This window comes from Panicum virgatum, chromosome 4N (genome assembly GCF_016808335.1).
Source record: "Panicum virgatum strain AP13 chromosome 4N, P.virgatum_v5, whole genome shotgun sequence".
NCBI lineage: Eukaryota > Viridiplantae > Streptophyta > Magnoliopsida > Poales > Poaceae > Panicum > Panicum virgatum.
This window is the reverse complement of record NC_053148.1, coordinates 271523-290850: the sequence shown is the minus strand read 5'-3', so window position 1 is coordinate 290850 and position 19328 is coordinate 271523. Positions and strand designations below refer to the sequence as shown.

The 19328-nt window shown below is 42.8% G+C and overlaps 1 protein-coding gene and 1 pseudogene across 4 annotated transcripts; one reads left to right on the top strand and one right to left on the bottom strand.

Moving 5' to 3' along the window:
* The first annotated feature begins 218 nt into the window (after positions 1–218).
* LOC120670111 lies at positions 219–10004 on the top strand (annotated as a pseudogene).
* On the bottom strand, positions 9969–16523 carry LOC120670110 (membrane protein of ER body 2-like). 4 transcript variants are annotated; one of them, XM_039950111.1, is made up of 10 exons: positions 16029–16523; positions 14499–14648; positions 13503–14171; positions 12873–13034; positions 12219–12485; positions 11659–11781; positions 11492–11590; positions 10975–11211; positions 10796–10857; positions 10018–10695 (listed from the first exon to the last, which is right to left on the bottom strand). In XM_039950111.1, the coding sequence occupies exons 1-10, from the start codon at positions 16279–16281 to the stop codon at positions 10222–10224; spliced, it is 2496 nt and encodes an 831-aa protein (XP_039806045.1). In that variant the 5' UTR covers positions 16282–16523; the 3' UTR covers positions 10018–10221. The 4 variants fall into 4 exon arrangements, with proteins under 4 accessions (XP_039806046.1, XP_039806049.1, XP_039806045.1 ...); XM_039950114.1 differs by lacking the exon at positions 16029–16523 and adding an exon at positions 15163–15310; XM_039950112.1 differs by lacking the exon at positions 14499–14648 and having other exon boundaries at positions 9969–10695; positions 16029–16510.
* Between the last annotated feature and the right edge of the window lie 2805 nt (positions 16524–19328).

The window sequence follows — 19328 nt, the reverse complement described above, 5'->3', positions numbered from 1 at the left end:
GAGCCACGTGGAGCCACAATTTTGTGGCTCCATCTCCTCCGTTCTCCGGAGCCGCGGTGCTGCACCCCGTTTGCCAGGGCTCCGTGTGGAGCCGGCGCTGGAGCTCCTTTTGGAGCCCTGCCAAACACACCTAAACATTCTTCTCCGCCTATAACCTGATGAGATGGACGGCTCCGATAGATAGCTGGATGACGTCGAGTGGGGACCACCACTACCGGCGGCATTTCGTCCATTCGCCACCCCTCTCTCTCTCTCATCCCTTCCCTTGCGGCGCTCACTCAGTCTGCTCCGGCGGCGGCAACTGCTCGGGGGTTTGGGGATCCTTCGGTGCCTTCAAATCGCTGCTTCCTGCGGTTTCATTCCATACCCTAACAGTCGAGTCGAGGTATGGGTTTCATGCTCCAATTTTCTTAATTCCTTCCCTTTTTCCTTCACTCTATCGAAAACTGCCATTCCATAACCTGTTTTCCCATTACACCCGCTGTACTTACCGATCGTTCGAGAATAGTATGACATCATCATCGGCATACATACATAAGACTTTTATCGCCTCCACCTCCTTGATATTTTTTTTCTTGTTAATCCAAAGATGATTTTTTTTTTACCCTCCGTCGCTTGATGCAATGTTGGGGGCCGAATGAGCGAGTTCATGAGAGAGATAGAGAGAAACCTTTCGTTTCTCTTTTCCTCTGGTTGGGCTTTCCACACATCCACTGCCCAAACTTTGAGGATTTTGTATCTGCTCTGCAATGCCATCCCTTGCCTGCAAAATGGCAGACTTTCTTACCCCGGCCCTGCTCACTTCATGCCTGTCATCGTTACATACATGCGCACTCAAGGACTACACGGCGTCGCTTTTGCTTCCCATCTGCTCTGCAGTTTAGTTGCACATGTTATTACTTTACAAAGGCTGTAAGACAGGGATGATGAAGGTGGCACTGCCTTTCTTTACTATCTCTTGCCGCCACTATCCTTCAGGAATGCCGTACCGGACTTCTTATGCACTGTATGGTTGCCAGATCGTCCCTTTTAGAGTGCAGCTAGTAAACTTAGTTTCGCCGTCCTCAGGGTTTAGCTTTCCTCTCCATGCACTTGACTTACTTAGCACATCTTCATCTCTCGCAGCTCTAATGGCAAAAGAACAGGATGGATCCCCCAAGCTCCGCCACCCAGAATTCCAAAGGATGCGTGTAACACTGACCATAGGCGTCATTGGGCTCTGTGTCACATCATACATTCTTGGGGCTTGGCAAGGCACCTCCAACAGCATCAAGCCATCATTCATAAGCACTAAAACAAGGTGCGATAATCTGGTGCGATCCTCTGGTACTCTCCTGGATTTCCAAGCCCACCACCAGGTCAGCTTCAACGAACCCGCGCTTGCGCCAGAGAAATTCCCATCTTGCCAGCTCAAGTACAGCGAGTATACCCCCTGCCAGGACCCGAGGAGGGCAAGGAAGTTCCCAAAGAATATGATGCAGTACAGGGAGAGGCACTGCCCTAAGAAAGAGGACATGCTCCGCTGCTTGGTTCCTGCACCTCCAGGCTATAAGAATCCCTTCGAGTGGCCGAAAAGTCGGGACTATGCTTGGTACAATAACATTCCTCATCGGGAACTCAGTATTGAGAAGGCAGTACAGAATTGGATTCAAGTTGAGGGAGACCTGCTTAGATTCCCTGGAGGTGGCACCATGTTTCCACATGGTGCTGATGCTTATATTTTTTTTTTTTGAAGGGGAAAACAGTAGGGGAAAACCCCTACTGTGGTATAAATATATATATTAAAAAAGGAAAGAATACAAGTTAGGGTTAGAAACTGTACAAACCGAGAGAAAGAGGGAGGGGATTGAAAGAAAAAAGGAAGGAAACTAAATTGAATCTAGCCACGCTAGCACTACAGAATGCTCTGATTCTTTACACCTAAGCAACTGCCATTTAATGGTATCGATGAAGCAAGTCTTCCAAGCTTGAAAACTAGGAATTTTGTTTCTAAAGATGTAACCATTTCTTTGCTTCCATATTTCCCAGGCTGCAATAGAGAAAACCTCCATGAAGAAAGGTTGCCCAAAATCCTGTTGTGCTTTGATCATGGTTTGGAAGAAGTCTAGAGTGTGGTCCCAGCCAATATGCAGAAAGTCCCAGCAAAGTTCACTGAAAGGGCATTGGAAAACGAGGTGATAAGTTGTTTCTTCTGGTGCCGGATGACACATCACACAGTTTGCCTCCTCATTCTCATCAATGAAGTGCTTTCTCTTTAGAAGGTTTCTAGAATTAATTCTGTCTCGGAGAAGTAGCCAGATGAAAACTTTTATTTTTTTACTGAGTTTTGTCCTCCAGATCCACCTGAAAGGATCAGGTGGTGTGATTGATGTGAAAGCTTTCTTGTATAATTTTTGTGAAGAGTAGATCGCATTGCCCCAGCTGTAGGTCCAGACATCATTACCTTGTAAATTTTGCATCTGACTATGAATGTAATCATTGAAACTGTGAAATTCTTCCATTGCCACTTGAGATAGAGGGAGCTGGAAGTTTGCTTGAATGTCCTGGTTATTCAGATAAGTGGCTAGAGTGATATTGGTGTTAGTAGCATAAGTGAATAAATGGGGGAATTTAGACTGAAGCATTTGCCCATTCCAGATATCCTGCCAGAGCAGGAAAGTACTCCCATTTCCAGTCCAAGGAGCTGCAATCCCTCTGAAATGATCAATCGATTCCATAACATCCTTCCACCAAAAAGACCCTTTCAATCTGGTTGCATGTGGCACTGCACCATTACCATAGTAAGCTGTCCAAACAAGCTGAACCCAAGGGACATCCATTTTATTGTAAAATTTATGCAGATGTTTGATGAGCAAAGCTTGGTTTTGGATTCTTAGGTTTTTGACCCCTAGCCCTCCATTTTTCTTGGGAGTAGTTACTTTAGACCAAGCAATTAGGGGTTTACCAGAACCGTCATTCTTTCTCCACAGGCAATCTTTTCTTGCTCTGTCAATGGCTTTGATGACTGTAGCAGGAAGCTTTAAAGTGCACATAGCATAGGTCGGCATTGCCGTTAGAACTGCAACAACTAAGGTTAGCTTGCCAGCGGTAGACAGCCAATAGGAGGTCGCAGACAGTCTTCTTTCCACTTTGGAAATCAGTGGTGCATAATCCTCAACCTTCGGTTTTGTTGTGCCCATCGGTAGGCCAAGGTAGGTGAAAGGCATAGATCCTAGTTGACATCCAAATACCGCAGCCAATTGCTCAGCCTTTTCTTGGTGAATATTTATGGGGATGAGGCAAGATTTGCTGTGATTTACCTTGAGGCCTGTTGACTCCGAGAAAGAATGCAGGATTCCTTTTAGACAAAAAAGCTCTCGCTGAGAGGCTTTCATGATCAAGATGGTGTCATCTGCGTACTGAACAACTGGGAAGTCATGTGCAGAAGTAGGATGAAGGGGGTTTGACAGGAGCCCCATAGTTGCTGCCCTATTGACTATAAATTGGAGAAGCTCTGCTGCAAGAACAAACAGAAGGGGGGATAGGGGGTCACCCTGTCTGACCCCTCTTTTGCAGTGAAAAGTTTTCCCTGGCGTTCCATTTAAAAGAATCGAGGAGGATCCTGATCTCAAGATAGTCTGCACCCATCCAATCCATTTTTCTGGAAAACCAAGACTATTAAGCATGGCAGTGATTGTCTGATGCTCAATCTTATCAAATGCCTTCTCAAAGTCTAGCTTTAGGATCACAATTTCCTTTTTGGACTTGTGACATTGTGCAAGATACTCATAGGCCCAAGCTAAACAATCTTGGATTGTTCGGTTTCTTATAAAACCATACTGGTTTTGGTGAACCATCTTTAGAAGAAAAGGTTGTAGCCGGTTTGCCAAAAGCTTAGTCAAGATTTTGAGAACTATGTTTAGAAGAGAGATTGGCCTGTAGTCATTGACCCTGGAAGGATTGTTGATCTTCGGTACCAAGGTGATATAAGAATTGTTGATGGGCTGTAAGTCCACTATGCCATTGTAGAAATCAAAACAAAGCTTATAGATATCCTCCTTTACAATATGCCAGCATTTTTTGAGGAAAAAACCATTGAAACCATCTGGTCCTGGAGCTCTGTCTGCAGGTATGGACTTAACAATATCGTCAATCTCTTCTTTAGTGAAAGGCTCCATCAGGGAATCCAGATTCTGAAAACCAGTGATGAGAGCGCTCAGATCAAATAACAATTCTGGGTTATCACTTTGTCCCATTCTTTCCTTGAAGGCTTCCCACAGCAAGGCTGCTTTTTCATTATGCCCAACCACTAAATTACCACTAGGGAGTTGTAGACTTGAAATTGTGTTAATTCTATACCGTTCAGTTGCAGCGGAGTGAAAAAATTTAGTATTCTCATCCCCTAGAACCACCCATCTGCTCGTGTACCTTTGTTTCCAATAAGTATTCTTGTACATTATCAGCCTAGAGACATGATTTTTCAAGATATTTCTGAAATTGGCCTCATGTAAGTAGAGCCTTCTATTTTCTTCAAGCTTATCCAGTACTTCTAAAACCCTGTTGCAGTTCTGAATTTTGATTTTGAAATTAGACAGCCCTTTACTCCATCTTTTCAAAGCTCTCCTCAGATTCTTGAATTTAGCAGCCACCATAGTTGCACTAGAAGAGGATCTGACTTCAACATTCCAGGCCCCTTGAACCACATCAAAGAAACCAGGATGCTCCACCCAGAAATTTTCAAATCTGAAAATCTTTGCTTTCGGTATTGAAGTGCCAATTTGAACCATGCATGGGACGTGATCTGAAGTATGGTGAGCTAAAGGCAACATCAAGGTGTTTGGGAAGGCCATTGTCCAGTTTAGAGAGGTGAAGCACCAGTCCAACTGCTCCAAGAGAGGATTGTCCTGCATATTACTCCAAGTATAGTTTCTTCCCTTGAGTGGGATCTCTATGATGCCAAGATTGCTAATGATGGAGTTGAAAGTATTCATATCTTGGAAATTCCCCCCTGGTCGGTTTCTGTCTTCTGGGGATCTGTAAAAATTGAAGTCTCCTACAATAATCCAGTTTTCTGAAGGGCTGATGTTTAAGTTATTTATCCAATCTATGAAGGAATCCCTGTCAGGTCCATGACTTGGGCCGTAAACTGTGGTCAGGGTCCATATGTCATTGTTGTGGTTGGAGGTGAAATGGACTGTGATAGCAAACAAATTGATTTCCACAACTTGACCCGTGAAGATTGACTCATTCCAGCCCATAATAATGCCACCTGATGCCCCTCTAGAGGGGGAGTAAACGAATTTGTTGAAACGTCGGGGAGCAAATTTTTTTACAAAGAAAGGATCGAAACTTGTTCTCTTTGTTTCCTGGATGCAGTACACAACTGCCACACTTTCTTCTATTTTTTCCTTAACTGCTTTACATTTATCCTCTTCATTTATCCCTCTGATATTCCAATTGAGAATGTTCCAGGACCTATTCTTATTGTTAGTCGCCATGGCCATCAACAATCTGTTTGTGACTTCATCAACAATTCTAGGGACACCTCCACAGGAGGTATGCCACATGTCTCCTTTGCCACAACTTGGATGGCCTGTGGAGGAATCATAGGGTAGGGTGCCGACAAATTTTGGAGATCAGCCAGTTCAGGAAATTTGACAGGGCCAGGGAATTCCTCCGATGAGAAGTTGTTGATATTGCTTTGGTGTTGCTGAGGTGATGCTGATGGGGAGGATGGCATGACAGGTGTCTGATAATGTCGGGAACCTTGTTGGGTTGTAGAACCCGGCTTGTAACCTTGATTCAAGATCTGCAACCTGTGGCTTCTTCTAAGGTCTGTTGTGTCCATTGGAGTTCCCTCATTTACTTTTCCTTTCCCCTTGTTTTGGTGTTCTTGGTCTTTGCTGTGAACTGGGACAAGCTGAAGCAAGGCTGCAATATCTGCTGTTGTTTGCCGTTTCCTGATGACTCTGCTTCTTGCTCTCTTGTTGAGCTTCAGTTTTAAGTCCTGCTGCAGCTTGAATCTTCTCTTTTGGTAAACCTTATCTTCAGTAGCAGGAGCAGGGGTACCCATCTCCAGTAGAGAGAGAGCCTGTGGCTGCGTGGTGGACTGGTGAGTAGCAGGATGCTCAGCTTCTTTTGAGGAAGAGGGATCAGTCAGGCGAATCCTTGTTACTGCCAGCAAATATTCTTTGGGGTAGTCATATTCTACCCTTTGATAAGAAGAAGATGTAGATGCCTGGCCAGAAGACATTGGAGCTTGTAGTGACAGGCTTATGCTTTGTTGATCCGGCCCCATGAGCTGCAAATTGATTCTGACTGGATTGAAAGGCAGGTTGTTCCACCATGCTTGATCCTTATTTGCTGGGAGAGCTGTGTTCATGAGGTCCTGCAACTTCTGAGTTACAAAAGAAGGGATCCATTGCGGAAATTCCTGGGGCTGAGCTTCATCTATCAGCATCAAATCATGTTTCTGAAGCACCACTTGCTGCGCCGATGTGCCACCCCGAATGAAAAGGGCAACAGACTGGTTACATGGTGAGATCGATACTTCTCTTTCTGGCTCATCAATTTGGTTGATGGTCACCGGGTCATCTTGCTGTGGGAGATGATGCATATTCTGCTCCACTAGGTTGGCCATTATATTCTGCTCCACAAGGTTGGCCATCTTATCTCCCTCTGGGTCGTGCTGTGGAGCAGGGAAGTTGGTCATCAGAGTTGCTTTTGCGTGGGGTGGAGTGTCCTGAGTAGCGGTGTTGGGCGGAGCTGGAGGAGGAGACGAAGAGTTTGGGGCGGGTAAAGGCTTGTCGACGCTCTCCGGATTGAAATGAGGCTTCTGCTCGCGTGTTAACTCCAGCTCTCGATTCTCACGTGAGGGGTGTACTGCACTGTTTAGCTGCATCTTGGACTGCGGTTTGGGCCTCCAAACATCACGGTTGATGGCCTGTTTTGTGTAGCATTGCTTTTCAATATGCCCCTGGCGATAACAGAACCTGCACCTAATCCTTCCCCTGCAAAACCTAATTAGGTGTCTGGGAGAGAGGCAGCGGTAACAGCATTTAGATCGCTTAGGTAAATGATGGGACGTGTGCGCCGACTGAGACGTGCGCGCCGAATGCTGCAGCCACGCCGACGTAGGCTCATGATGCCCTGTAGGTGTTGACTGGTTGCCCTTGGGAAACTGTGGAGAGGGTAAATGTGACGTACTGTTGTGAGCTGCCACCGTCCCATCAACAACCACAGCTCCAGAATTTGGAATTTGAAAGCAGGGGTTAGGCAGGCAGCTGGAGGTCTGAGCAGCTTGTTGCGGCTTAAGCACTATTAGGGGTCCCTGATTACTGTTGTCATCGTTGATGGCTGAAGAAACCTGCGATTTAGTACCAGAGTCGAGAGGACATAACACTGACCCAATTCGAATTGCAAAGGTTGAAGGAGCAATCACTGGCTTGATCGGAGCTGCCTGGTTGTGATTTGGACGAGATTTGATTTCTGGAGATGGAAGTTCAATCTGCTCATTGAAGATCACTGACTTGACAAAGCTTTTCTTTTTCTTTTTCTTGCTAGTCACAAGAGTCCACTGTGAATCTTCTTCTTGCTGCCATTTCTTGAGTTCTTTGGTCCAATTCGGGCCACCATCTCTCCAAAGATGGAAATAGACATCAAAGCTTTCTGCCACAATGCGGCGCTTAGAAGCAATGAACAAGCCCACATCCTTAGAGGCAACCGCAAAGCGAAAATGGCGAGGAGATTCTTGCAGAACATGAAAACCATCGGGAGCCCCTCCAAGAACAGAGTGAAGAGCATGACCAACTGATTGCTCTGAAAGCCGGAAGGTATAGCGACGAAAGATTGCCAACATGAAAAACGCTCCACCGAGAGAAGAGGAAGGGTGATGAACCGAGGAACGGAACTTATGGAGCATTTCCTTTTGAAACACCGAACCCGGTTTCAGATCGAAAACTTGCAAAGAAAACGAACCTCTATCACCTTGAGAGAGAGCAGCTCCATATTTCACCCGGTGCTGATGCTTATATTGACAACATAAATGCTCTTATACCATTGAACGATGGCAACATCCGAACTGCACTTGATACTGGATGTGGGGTGAGTGACCTGAGCCATTTTTCTATGATATTGTGTGTGTTATTATTCTCTAGAACTAAAAAAAGAGTTTCCAGAATTTAGAGAGATGTTATATCCTTGCTGTTGTACAGGTTGCAAGTTGGGGTGCCTATCTTATGAAGAGGAACATCATCACCATGTCATTTGCACCAAGGGATTCACACGAGGCACAGGTGCAGTTTGCATTGGAGCGTGGGGTGCCATCCATGATTGGAGTGATGGGGACTGAGAGAATCCCATATCCCGCTAGAGCGTTTGACATGGCGCACTGCTCTAGATGTTTGATCCCATGGAATAAGTTTGGTAAAGTCTTGTTGTTTCATTATGTGTATGGCTTACAGTAACTACATTACATTGAACACAAATTGATTGAGTCTAACCCCACATGATGGGTTTCAACAGACGGTATCTATCTGATTGAAGTAGACAGAGTTCTTAGACCAGGGGGCTACTGGATCCTCTCTGGGCCTCCAATCCATTGGAAAAGGCACTTTAAGGGGTGGGAGAGGACAGAAGAAGACCTGAAGCAAGAGCAAGATGAGATTGAGGACTTGGCGAAACGTCCCTGCTGGAAGAAGGTTGTAGAGAAAGGTGATCTTGCTATATGGCAGAAACCTATCAACCATATTGAATGTGTTGATAGTAGGAAGGTCTATGATGCTCCGCAGATTTGTAATGGCAATGATGTAGATTCTGCTTGGTAAGATTTCTTTTGTTTTACACTTTTACTCTCTTCATGTGAAGTGTTTATTGATTGCAGCAGCTCATCCTGATTGAACAATTTAGGTACAAGAAGATGGAAACTTGCATATCTCCTCTTCCAGATGTGAAGAGTGAAGATGAAGTTGCTGGTGGAGCTCTTGAGCAATGGCCAAAAAGAGCATCGGCTGTTCCCCCAAGAATAACCCAAGGTTCAGTTCCAGGCCTTACTCCTGAGAAGTTCCAAGAAGATAGCAAGTTGTGGTCAGAGAGAGTAAATCACTACAAGAAATTGATTCCACCACTGGGTAAAAGATGATACAGGAATGTGATGGACATGAATGCAGGGATGGGGGGTCTTGCAGCTGCACTGATGAAGTACCCTCTTTGGGTGATGAATGTCGTTCCTTCAGGTTCTCCTTATGATACCCTTGGTGTTATTTATGAGCGAGGGTTTATTGGCATGTACCAGGACTGGTGTGAGGCTTTCTCAACGTATCCAAGGACATATGACCTCATCCATGCTGATAACATTTTCAGCAGTTATCAGGATAGGTAATGAAATAACTAGTTTTCACTCTAAGACATGTTTTTTTTTCCTGCATTCACTTCACTGAAGATCTGTGGTTCTTTACAGTACAGATTAATAGGTTTATTTGCTTTTTCTGCTAGTATTTGGGTCGTAATGTGTAAAACATCCAGCTTAAGCAAGTAGATATTAATGGACTTGTTGCAGGTGTGACATAACATACATCCTCCTGGAGATGGACCGAATTCTAAGACCTGAAGGGACTGTGATCATCAGGGACACAGTTGAGGTGCTGGGAAAGGTACAAGCTATTACCGAAGGCATGAGGTGGAAGAGCCAAATCATGGATCATGAATCCGGTCCGTTCAACCCTGAGAAGATCCTAGTGGCAGTCAAGACTAACTGGACTGGAAAACCCGCTCAGAAGCAATAGCTGCAGCCTTGGTACTGTTCTTCATCAGCGAAATTGTAGACATGGCCTGCCTGGTACCACCAGTCCACCTCACAGTTTCGGTTGACTCCTAGTTTCAGGATATCTGTATATAGGAGGCAATGTGAGGTATGTAGTTGGGATAGGTGTCAAACATCTCCATTAGCTGCCTTCAATGTCTGTAACACTTTGCACTGATGTAAGATGATGTTTACTTATATTTTGATGTGCTATTGCATCCAATAAGCTGATGCTGATGTGACAAAAGGAGATTGTAGCTGATAATATGTTCCTGTCAAAAGTAGGATAACAGGGTTTTGGTACAGAAAAAGCTCATTCATAAAGATTATACAGTGGTCGAGTGCTGCTAATTAAAACTCAGTGAATCAAAGGAGTGTTGTCATGCAGATGTGCGCCGGGATAATTTCATAGACCATCAAAACAAAGGAACTCCAGTCTAGGCTCAATATGAAGCCCAGGTGGCTGCGCCTGCACCCATTGCTTGAGAAAATAACAGACTTGGAGGAGCAGGAGCTGATGCACCACCCTGATCAATGAGACCAAAGTGTGCCAGGAGCCTTGTGATGAGCACGCCTGCAACGTATGACAGCCCAGAACTGCTGAATCCGATGGACAGGTAGTACAGGAGGGTTGCAATGTATGTCCTGGGTCTCTTGACATGTGCCTTCGCAATCGCGAGCAACCCAATGCACATGAGAGATGCAGCAGCGACCGCCATCATCTTGTTCTCCCTGTTGTTACTCATCCTGAATGACAGTCCGTAGATGACTGGTGGTAGCAGCCCGAAGAGGATGTATGACAGTATGGCTACCACCATGTGAAGCCGGTACTTTCTTCGCCTTCCAAGCTCCAACCAGTAGTGTCCCACTTGCTCACTGCTTTCGGCCACATCTCCTGTGTTTCGCAGATCAGCAATCTGTTCGCAACAAGGGAAACTTGAATTTGTCAGATGTGGGTCACATGGTGACCGCAAAGAGGATGCGTAAAATTCAATCCAGCCAAGAGAAGTATGTTACATTGTGGTAAATTAGGGGAAGCCCTCCAATAAGGTTTGCTATGCCCAAGATGAATATGTCCACTGCAAATGAATAACATGATTACATCAACACCAGGGGAGCTAAGTCAGAAAAAGTTTTTTGACTTGAGTTTCAAAGTAGCTCAGCAATACAATACAAGAACCAACAAAGAAACTTACGAGTCTTGGCACCACTTGCTGCTGCTGCTGACACAACCGAGAGGCTCGTGATTGATTCAACAAGGCCACCATACACTATGGCTTTCAGTATGTCCCATTCATCCCTTTGATCTAATGGTGCAGGGTGAACTGCTGTCTCCGATACGGTAGCCTCAGGGACTGGCACTACTATATGAGGCGACTCACTTGGTTGAGTAATAACTGGAGTTGGTTTCTCACCTGTCAGGTTTTCGACTCCTGCAGGATGACATGCCATCATCGTTTACAATATAAACAAAAACAATCCCAAATGACATGTAAACATAGGGAGAAAATATCGCACTACTTCGGGATGAAATGCTGTTCAAGGTTAGCTGACATCACCGATGTGCTCCATGTTATTTTAGGATGCTTAGACAAGCAAGTAATATTTGGAGGTGACAAATAATGCTCAAATATTTTCTTCATATGAGCAGTACTTGTAAATGGAACCTCAAAATAGTGTGAACGAGATATCTGACAACCAAATGCACCATACCTGGCAAAACTTTTGCTGGGACTTCAAGTTCAGGATTGAAAAACGGTTGGTTGAAAAATGAGTTGTTCCCAGAGGCTCCTGTTGTGTTTCCTTGAATATCTGTAAGAAAACAAATTGGCAATGTAAGCATGCACATTACTTACTTTATACAAATTCATCAGACCTACCTTGTTTGTGACCCAGGTGAATGCCACTAATCATATCATCAGCAGGTTTTGAGGGAGGAATCTGTTCTTGGTGTGCTCCGCCTCGCTGCTCAGTTACCACATGTCCTGTCTGTGTGAATAATCCTGCCGAGGAGTTTCACACATATCTGTTACTCTTTTGCACCACTCTGATACTAGCTGATTTAACTAGTCCTAAACAAACCGTAATTCTGCAACTAACCTCTGTAGATTAATGATTCTAAGTTTCCTGATCTATCCTCTGGTTCTTTTCTAATAGAAAATAAAAAGGGCGCAAGTCATAATTTCCATGTAACATTGTTATATCTTATTATTCTATCTTCTGTTTTGGTAGCATTACAAGACTACTGTTATTTGTTAAGGACAATTTTTTTTGAATTTCTCCATAGTTTGCAAGTAGAAATTTATGCTAGCTGTACTGGCGCAGCCTCTAACCTACTAAGTTTTACCTGACATCACAGTAAAATTGTGCTATGTGAACCCAAAAATATCATTATTGCATGGCTACGTGCCTTGATGGCATATTCTATAGAGAAACAAACCTGTCTCGCTCTGCGAAGATGATGATGTGTGAACTGCTACATATGAAGATGTGGTTCCATGGGATTCACTGAACGGTTGTTTAATTTCTTCTTCATTCTTTCCAGTGGTGGTTTGGACTGTAGAAGATGATCCAGCTACTAAAGGTTTCTTCAATTGTTCTGCTTCACCAACTGTAGAATGACTTTGAGAAGATGATGCTCTGTCTTCAACTGAAATTGTATTGTCGGAACTCTGTGAGCCACTTAACAGTGGCTCCTTCTGTGAATCTGTAACGTGCTTGTTGATCAGAACATTAACAGGCGCTTGCTACCCTTCAGACTAAGTGCTCATCAATAAAATAGTTTAGTAAGTATGTAACAATGTCATTGGTCGAGAAACTATCATAGTTTAGTATGTAACAATGTCATTGGTCGAGAAACTTTCATAACACCAAAAGTAACTCGCCAGTGCAATAATTGGTTCATGAACTTCTGACAGAAAAATAGCAGAAGAAGAAAAAAAACACTTTAAGAGGAACATTGTTATTATAATAGTGCCTGGGCATGTTTAAAGCATGGCAGAGTCAACTGTGGTTCAATTACTAATCAACCTGGATTCTGTACTACAGAGAAACCACTAGAAAAAACCTCTGAAGTGGAATATGCATTACATACCTGCATCAGTTGATTTCTTGGGACTATCTACTGTCTGGAAACAAGAAAGAAGCCAGCTTCCACAATGTTCAGGTGTCGCTTGTGAAGCAGCAGGACGTTGAACCTGGACTTGTTGGTTTGCAGCTCTCCTTTCAAATATACGGAATATATTAAAACCACAACCTGTTGATAACACATGAGTTAAGCTGGTCCATTTGGAATAGGATTTTCTAGCGACACTAGTGTAAGCACAGGAACATGGATTTATGATTATTTTATTCTTAAAACTAAACTAGAAATTTATTTGTATAAATGCTATCTGTCAGTTTTCCAAAAAGAAAGTTATCTATGTCAATCATGCAACACTTCCAGTTTTACTTTTGTAGTAAAATGTGACCACATGTGTTAACCCATGTTCTTTACATATCTCAGACTACATAAGAAATAATTTTCAGATATATTAGTCATAGATCTACAGTCCTAAGTTCAAATGCACTGATGCTAATTTTGTTTAACTGAAAGCATGCTTTACTGGGGAAAAAAAAAGACTATGAAGTGTAGAAGTTCAGGTGTAAATAATAACTCAGGTTTTTAGTTCAGGTGTAACTACAAGGTGTAAATAATAATGCATGAAGGCAAGTTTTAAGATACCTGTTGGAATGAAGAAAGTGAAGCATGATAAACATCTAAATACTTCAGGCGATTCTTGATCATGGCTTTCAACTGGAGTTTGGTTTGAAACATTGGCAGAAGGCTCTTCAAGCTGTGGTCTTTTTGGTGGTTCCTCACGCTTTGCTTGTCTTACTGTTCTCTTCCTCTTTTTAAGGATCACCCTTCGGGTTATGCATGATTTGCAGTTGGGACAATAGAGGTCATGAGTCTCTTGTTCATCAAGGATTTTCTCAAGATCGTACTCTTGAATGTTCACTTTATCCTTGGTGCCATTTTCATCCTTCTCAACTTCAATTTCATGAACTTCAGTTGTACTTGTGCTGCCATTGGGAATGTCAAGAACACCGCTCCAGTTTGGCAAGACATTTTTGCTCTCGCCTATTGCTGCTATCAGTTTGAGCGGCTGTGCTTCTCCCACTGCAACAGTCATGGTTTCAGCACCCCTAGAGATTTCATGCACACCATTAGAGTGTGACTCATTTTCCAACTTGCCATTGCTTGAACTTTGGTTAGTTTCTTGATCATTGACGTTTTCCTCTTCCTCAGTCCCTTTGGCTTCTGCAATTGAAGTTTCATTCGAGTTTTCCTTTTGGCCTTCAACTTGCACCAGTTCCGTAACTTCATCTTCATCAGTAGCATGATCAGAAACTGAAACCAAAAGTAGAGTAGCGACATCAGTACTAGTTCTGACATTGTGGAGCTACTTTTTTTTTCTTTTGCCATATATAAGAGTATGCTTTGTGCAGTAAGAAACTTAGGAAATGATGAGAAGAAAGTGCAAAGAAATGAAGCCAGACAGACAAAGCAGAAGTAGCTGAATGCAAATAGAAAGAATACGAAATGGTAGCCTCTCGTTAATTATTTAGTATTGAATGAGTGTTTGCCTGGATTTCTTCTCATTATCTTGTAGCATGTGAAAGGGAATTTGAGGAGCTGATCGCTATGATCCTACATTTGCGAATACTTAAGACTAACCTTTGTTTGGCGAATAATAAAATGGTCCACTCTGAACTAACGATTCAACATTGCTCGCAATTTGGCAATATCCTTGATGATTGAGGATATGATCTGTGCACGGACCACTCAAGCGGTGCGTCCAATCGCAGTGCCGGCACTTCCATAGACCTTCAGTCGAGAAATAGAAAGGTAACTTTTTGGATCCGCTTTGAAAGTCTAACCGACTAACCCTGTACCCGTGACTAGAAGAATTTCACTGTGGATGTATCCACAAGCAGTAGCAAATAATTTCTAGCTATGGGGTGGGTCCGAATTCGGTAAACAGAAGAGGGGAGGATGGTTTTCCTAAAATCACAAGGTTCTGGTGCAACTGAAAAGTTATTTTACATGCACTCCAGGAGTTATTCAGGCATATTTGAGGTTCATAACGAATAGTCTTAATTATTATGAATACTGATGGCAATTGTTCCTGTTGCTAAACACATATACTAGTAAGAAGTACAGTTATGATGAATAGTTTTATTCCAGAAGATTGGAAGAGAAAGTAGTATTGTTAGAGACCAAGAAAACAAGAATCTCGTACAGTTCATATTACACCATACCTTAGAATGCCAGTTTGGACTCGTGGGCTAACGAAAAAGTCGAACTTTACAGCTAAGAATAGGAACGGCGACAGACAAACCTTGAGTGTCCTTGTAAAGAGACATACTACTAAGCTAGTTCCTTTGCAAAGAAGACGAACAGCACCCACCCAGGGGAGAAAAGGAAGTGGTTCTGGTTCCCAAGACAGCAGCTAGTTGCAGGAACTCATGGTCTGATTTGCAAGCGTATAAATAAGAGATGGCGAACATGACCGGGAATTGAAATTTTGCAAAAGAATGAAAGGTGCGTGGCTCCAAATGAGTCGTGATCCACATATGCAGTTTTTGTTTGCTAGCAGGCTGGTGCGGTGGTGTGGTGGCCATATATGTAGGCGCAAGATTCTGCAGTTTGCGACTGCCTTGGTCCCTACTCACACACAAAGCCTGGTGCTCCGTATATCTCTAATGATCTCTTCTGTGCAGCTAATTAAGAAGAGTGGCATGGCATGCAGATGCAGTTGTGGTAAAAAGAAGCAGGTAATAAGGGTAAATTAGTATACCGCGCACATGATGTTTTGTGATGGTTGAGGGCACCCCACAAAATGCTCGATCTCAGAGTAGTACTGTACTAGCGTTGGGTATGTGTAGTAACTACTAGTTAATAGCCAGAAAGGGGACAAAAATGAGCAGCAGAAATGATGCAGACACACAGGCAGGAACAGGAGTTGACCCTCTATTTTCCGACCGAAAGAAAACAAGTAAAAAATGCTAGTACTAGGCTACTAGCTAGAAAAAAAAATAACATTGAATTTGAGGGTACAAGCAAATGCAAGGAGAGTAAGCAGGCAATGGAAGAAACCAAATCAAATCTCCAGCTTGGACTGACTGACTGACTGACTGCAAATGCAAGGAGAGGAGACGAGATGAAAGCAATGAATATAATGAAGACAGTATGTACTGCTATTACCTTTGGCTGGATCGAAAAAGACGCTCTTGTCCTCCTGCTCCTCTGCTGCCGCCGCAGCCGCCGCCGCCGCCGCCTTGAGGAGCTCCTCCACCACCACATCGCCTACGTTGTCGCCATGGCCCGGGTTAACCATCGTCTTCTTCTTCATCTCCCTTGTCTGGAGGCCCCCGTCAGCGTCCTCTGCTTCGTCGTCCATGGCCGGCTCCGGCTGGTGCTGCACGCCAGTCTCCCACGGCTTCTCCACCTCCATCATCCTCCTCTCTTCCTCCCTGGGCCTGGTGGTCAGCAGACTGAGACTAGCAAGTAGATGAGGGGTGGTGGATTGGGATGGAACAGAGACAGGCAGCTCCTCTCTTTTATACTACTAGCAAGCAAGCAGCAAGGGTGTGCTTTTTTTTTGTCAAGCTTGTTAATTAATGGTGATTATGAGGTGGGATGGGTGGGACCCGCGTCCCCCGCAGAAGTAGGCCTCTGCTGGAGATGAATCAATCAATGGAGATTATATTTTGTTAGAGAGGAATTAATGGATGGGATGGTGAAGCGACCTCGCCGGCGCCGGCGCCGCTGGGGAACGGGAAGGAAAACGTTAACCACGTGAGGACAGCCTGAGGAGGCAGACAGAGATGGCTGCTAGCGACTCCGGACCCGTCCCTTCCCTTCCCTTTCTTGGTAGGAGGAAGAACTCACACCGGCTTTGGGGGCCCACCCCACCACACTCCTGCTGCTGGATAGGAGCAGTTCACACACTGGACTTTTGTTTGGTCCATCCATCTGCCTCTATTATCCTCCTCATCACAGGCTTTAGGCTAGTCTCAATTTATAGTTTTATCATACAGTTACCTAGAGCAAAAACTAGATAATCGAATCGGATGAGTATTATGAGGATGAAACTCCTCTCACATTTCATGAAACTCAAATGAAATTTCACTAAGACTGAACTTACAAAAGAGTCCGGAGGGAGTAATATCGATGCTATATAGCTAGAATTATATATATGTATATAATTAAAAAGTAGTGTTGCGGGCTCAAGGTGTGTGAGACTTTAATTTGAGGGGTGCGGCGGTGTGGTGTGAATTGTGATCCACGCTTGCGGTGTAATCAATTCCAAACCACCAACTGCATACATGCTACTGTAGCTGTAGTTGATTTGGTTTTATATGTACTCCTATAATCTTAAAAAAATCAAAATTAGACTTTGACCCGGGCGGCCTCTTTTTAATTAATTGTATAAATAATAAGGACGGATAGATGATGGGTATGTACAGAATGACAGCACCACGAGTACACATCAAAGACTATGATATCGCGCGCGTATATATCCTGCTATACACTTCTTCTTTTTTATTAAGAAAAAAAAAGGTTAAATTTAGAGGGACAGATCGACACCGTTGAACGAAGGCATGCTCCTCTGGCAGCACATAGGCATGCATGTTCTCATGTTGCAACATCATATATTATTAACAGTACAGCTAGCAGGCCTTATTAGTTGCAAGAAGCGAGGGTGGCATGCATGACCTCGAGCAAGGCAAGGCGACATTATCCATACGACTACTATTTCAAATAATAGTATCAAGAGCATCTCCAGCAGTCTCTATTTCCCAATAATATTTTACTATTGGGAAAAGAATGTGCTTCAGTAGTTCTCCAATACACCTCTCTTTCCCCAATAACTGTTGGGATGTCTTAATATTTCACCCCATCTCCCCTCAAATAAAGGGAGGATTCATGCTCTCCTAATATATTGTTGTATTGAGACAAGAGTATTGGGAGACTGTACAAATAACTCCTCTAATAATCCTAAAGATGCTATTGAAACATCTACCAATACCAGTTATTGGTAAACGATTATTGAGGAATTACAGGACGGGAGATGCTCTAACTAAGGCCCTGTTTGGTTCCAAACTTTTTTCAGAAGTCCCTATCACATCAAAAGGAATCTTACTATTTTATAGTATTAAATAAAATCTGTTAATAAATGTTTTTTGACAGCTGAGTGCTTTTTCGCGAGACGAATCTAATGAGCCTAATTAATTCATAATTTGCTACAGTGATGCTACAGTAACCATTCGCTAATCATGGATTAAGATACCTCATTAGATTCGTCTCACAGTTTAGCCCCAGGGTTCTGCAGTTAGTTTTATAATTAATATTTATTTAATACTTCTAAATACTAAAAAGTCTCTAGGACTTTTTTTAAGTCCCTATTCCAAAACACCCCCTAAAGTCGTGCTGATTATCTGTTTTTTCAACTTGCACGGATCTTGCATGTACCGCTATTATTAGTTAATACTAATAACGTACAATACAACAATGTCCATCTAATTAAAACCCATCGCTCAGCTGTACGTCATCACGACAGCGACCTTTGATTAATCTCTGACTAGCTTCATCACTGTGCTAAGGTATTAGCTTCCTTTCATTTATTAATTTCTGCGATGAGATATCAAATAGTAATATAATACTATGTATTATTAATTGCATCAGAGATCGAGAACGAACCAAGGATAGATAATGTTATGCACTGCTGGCAACAATAGTATATATACTCTATACTAGAATGCAACGCACCTGATTGTGAAAAGAAAGGGTGTCTATCTGTCATCTATGGTTTAAGGAATCGTTGCATGCAGGTCTCTGTGTCTGTGTGTGTATAAAAAAGATAAGTAAATTTCACCAACGATTCTTAAACTTATCCTAAGTTTCCATCTCGGTCCAGGTACTCTTAAAATGCACATAATAGTCCTTAAACTTGTTCCACGCTCTCATTTCAATCCTTAAACTTGTCCCTAATTCTCAACCCGATCCTCATACTCTCAAAATGCACATAATGGTTCATGAACTTGTCCCACATTCTTATTCTAGTCCTTAAAAAACTAATCCTACACGCTTATCCGGATCCATATGCTTCTAAAATGCTCTATTTATTTAGAAAAAAACTTTTGCGAATTATTTCAAATTTATTTTGGATTTCAAATCAAGTTCAATTCCAACTCCAAGTGATCCAAAATTTATGAATAAACTATCACAAATTGAATGTGAAATATCAAAATCTCTAAATAACCTATATTTGAATTACCTTTTATGATTTTCTCAAAAAAATAGAGCAAAAGATAAATGATTTCAATATTATTTTAATCTCTAAATGTAATAAACTATTAAATAATATATTAAAATAACAACTCTAGAAATCATTGAATATTGTATCCAAGATGATTGGCTTATGAATTTTTTTATCATTCTTGAGTGAGATTAGAACTTGATTCGAAATTCTAAAATTTTGAAATAATTCATATAATTTTT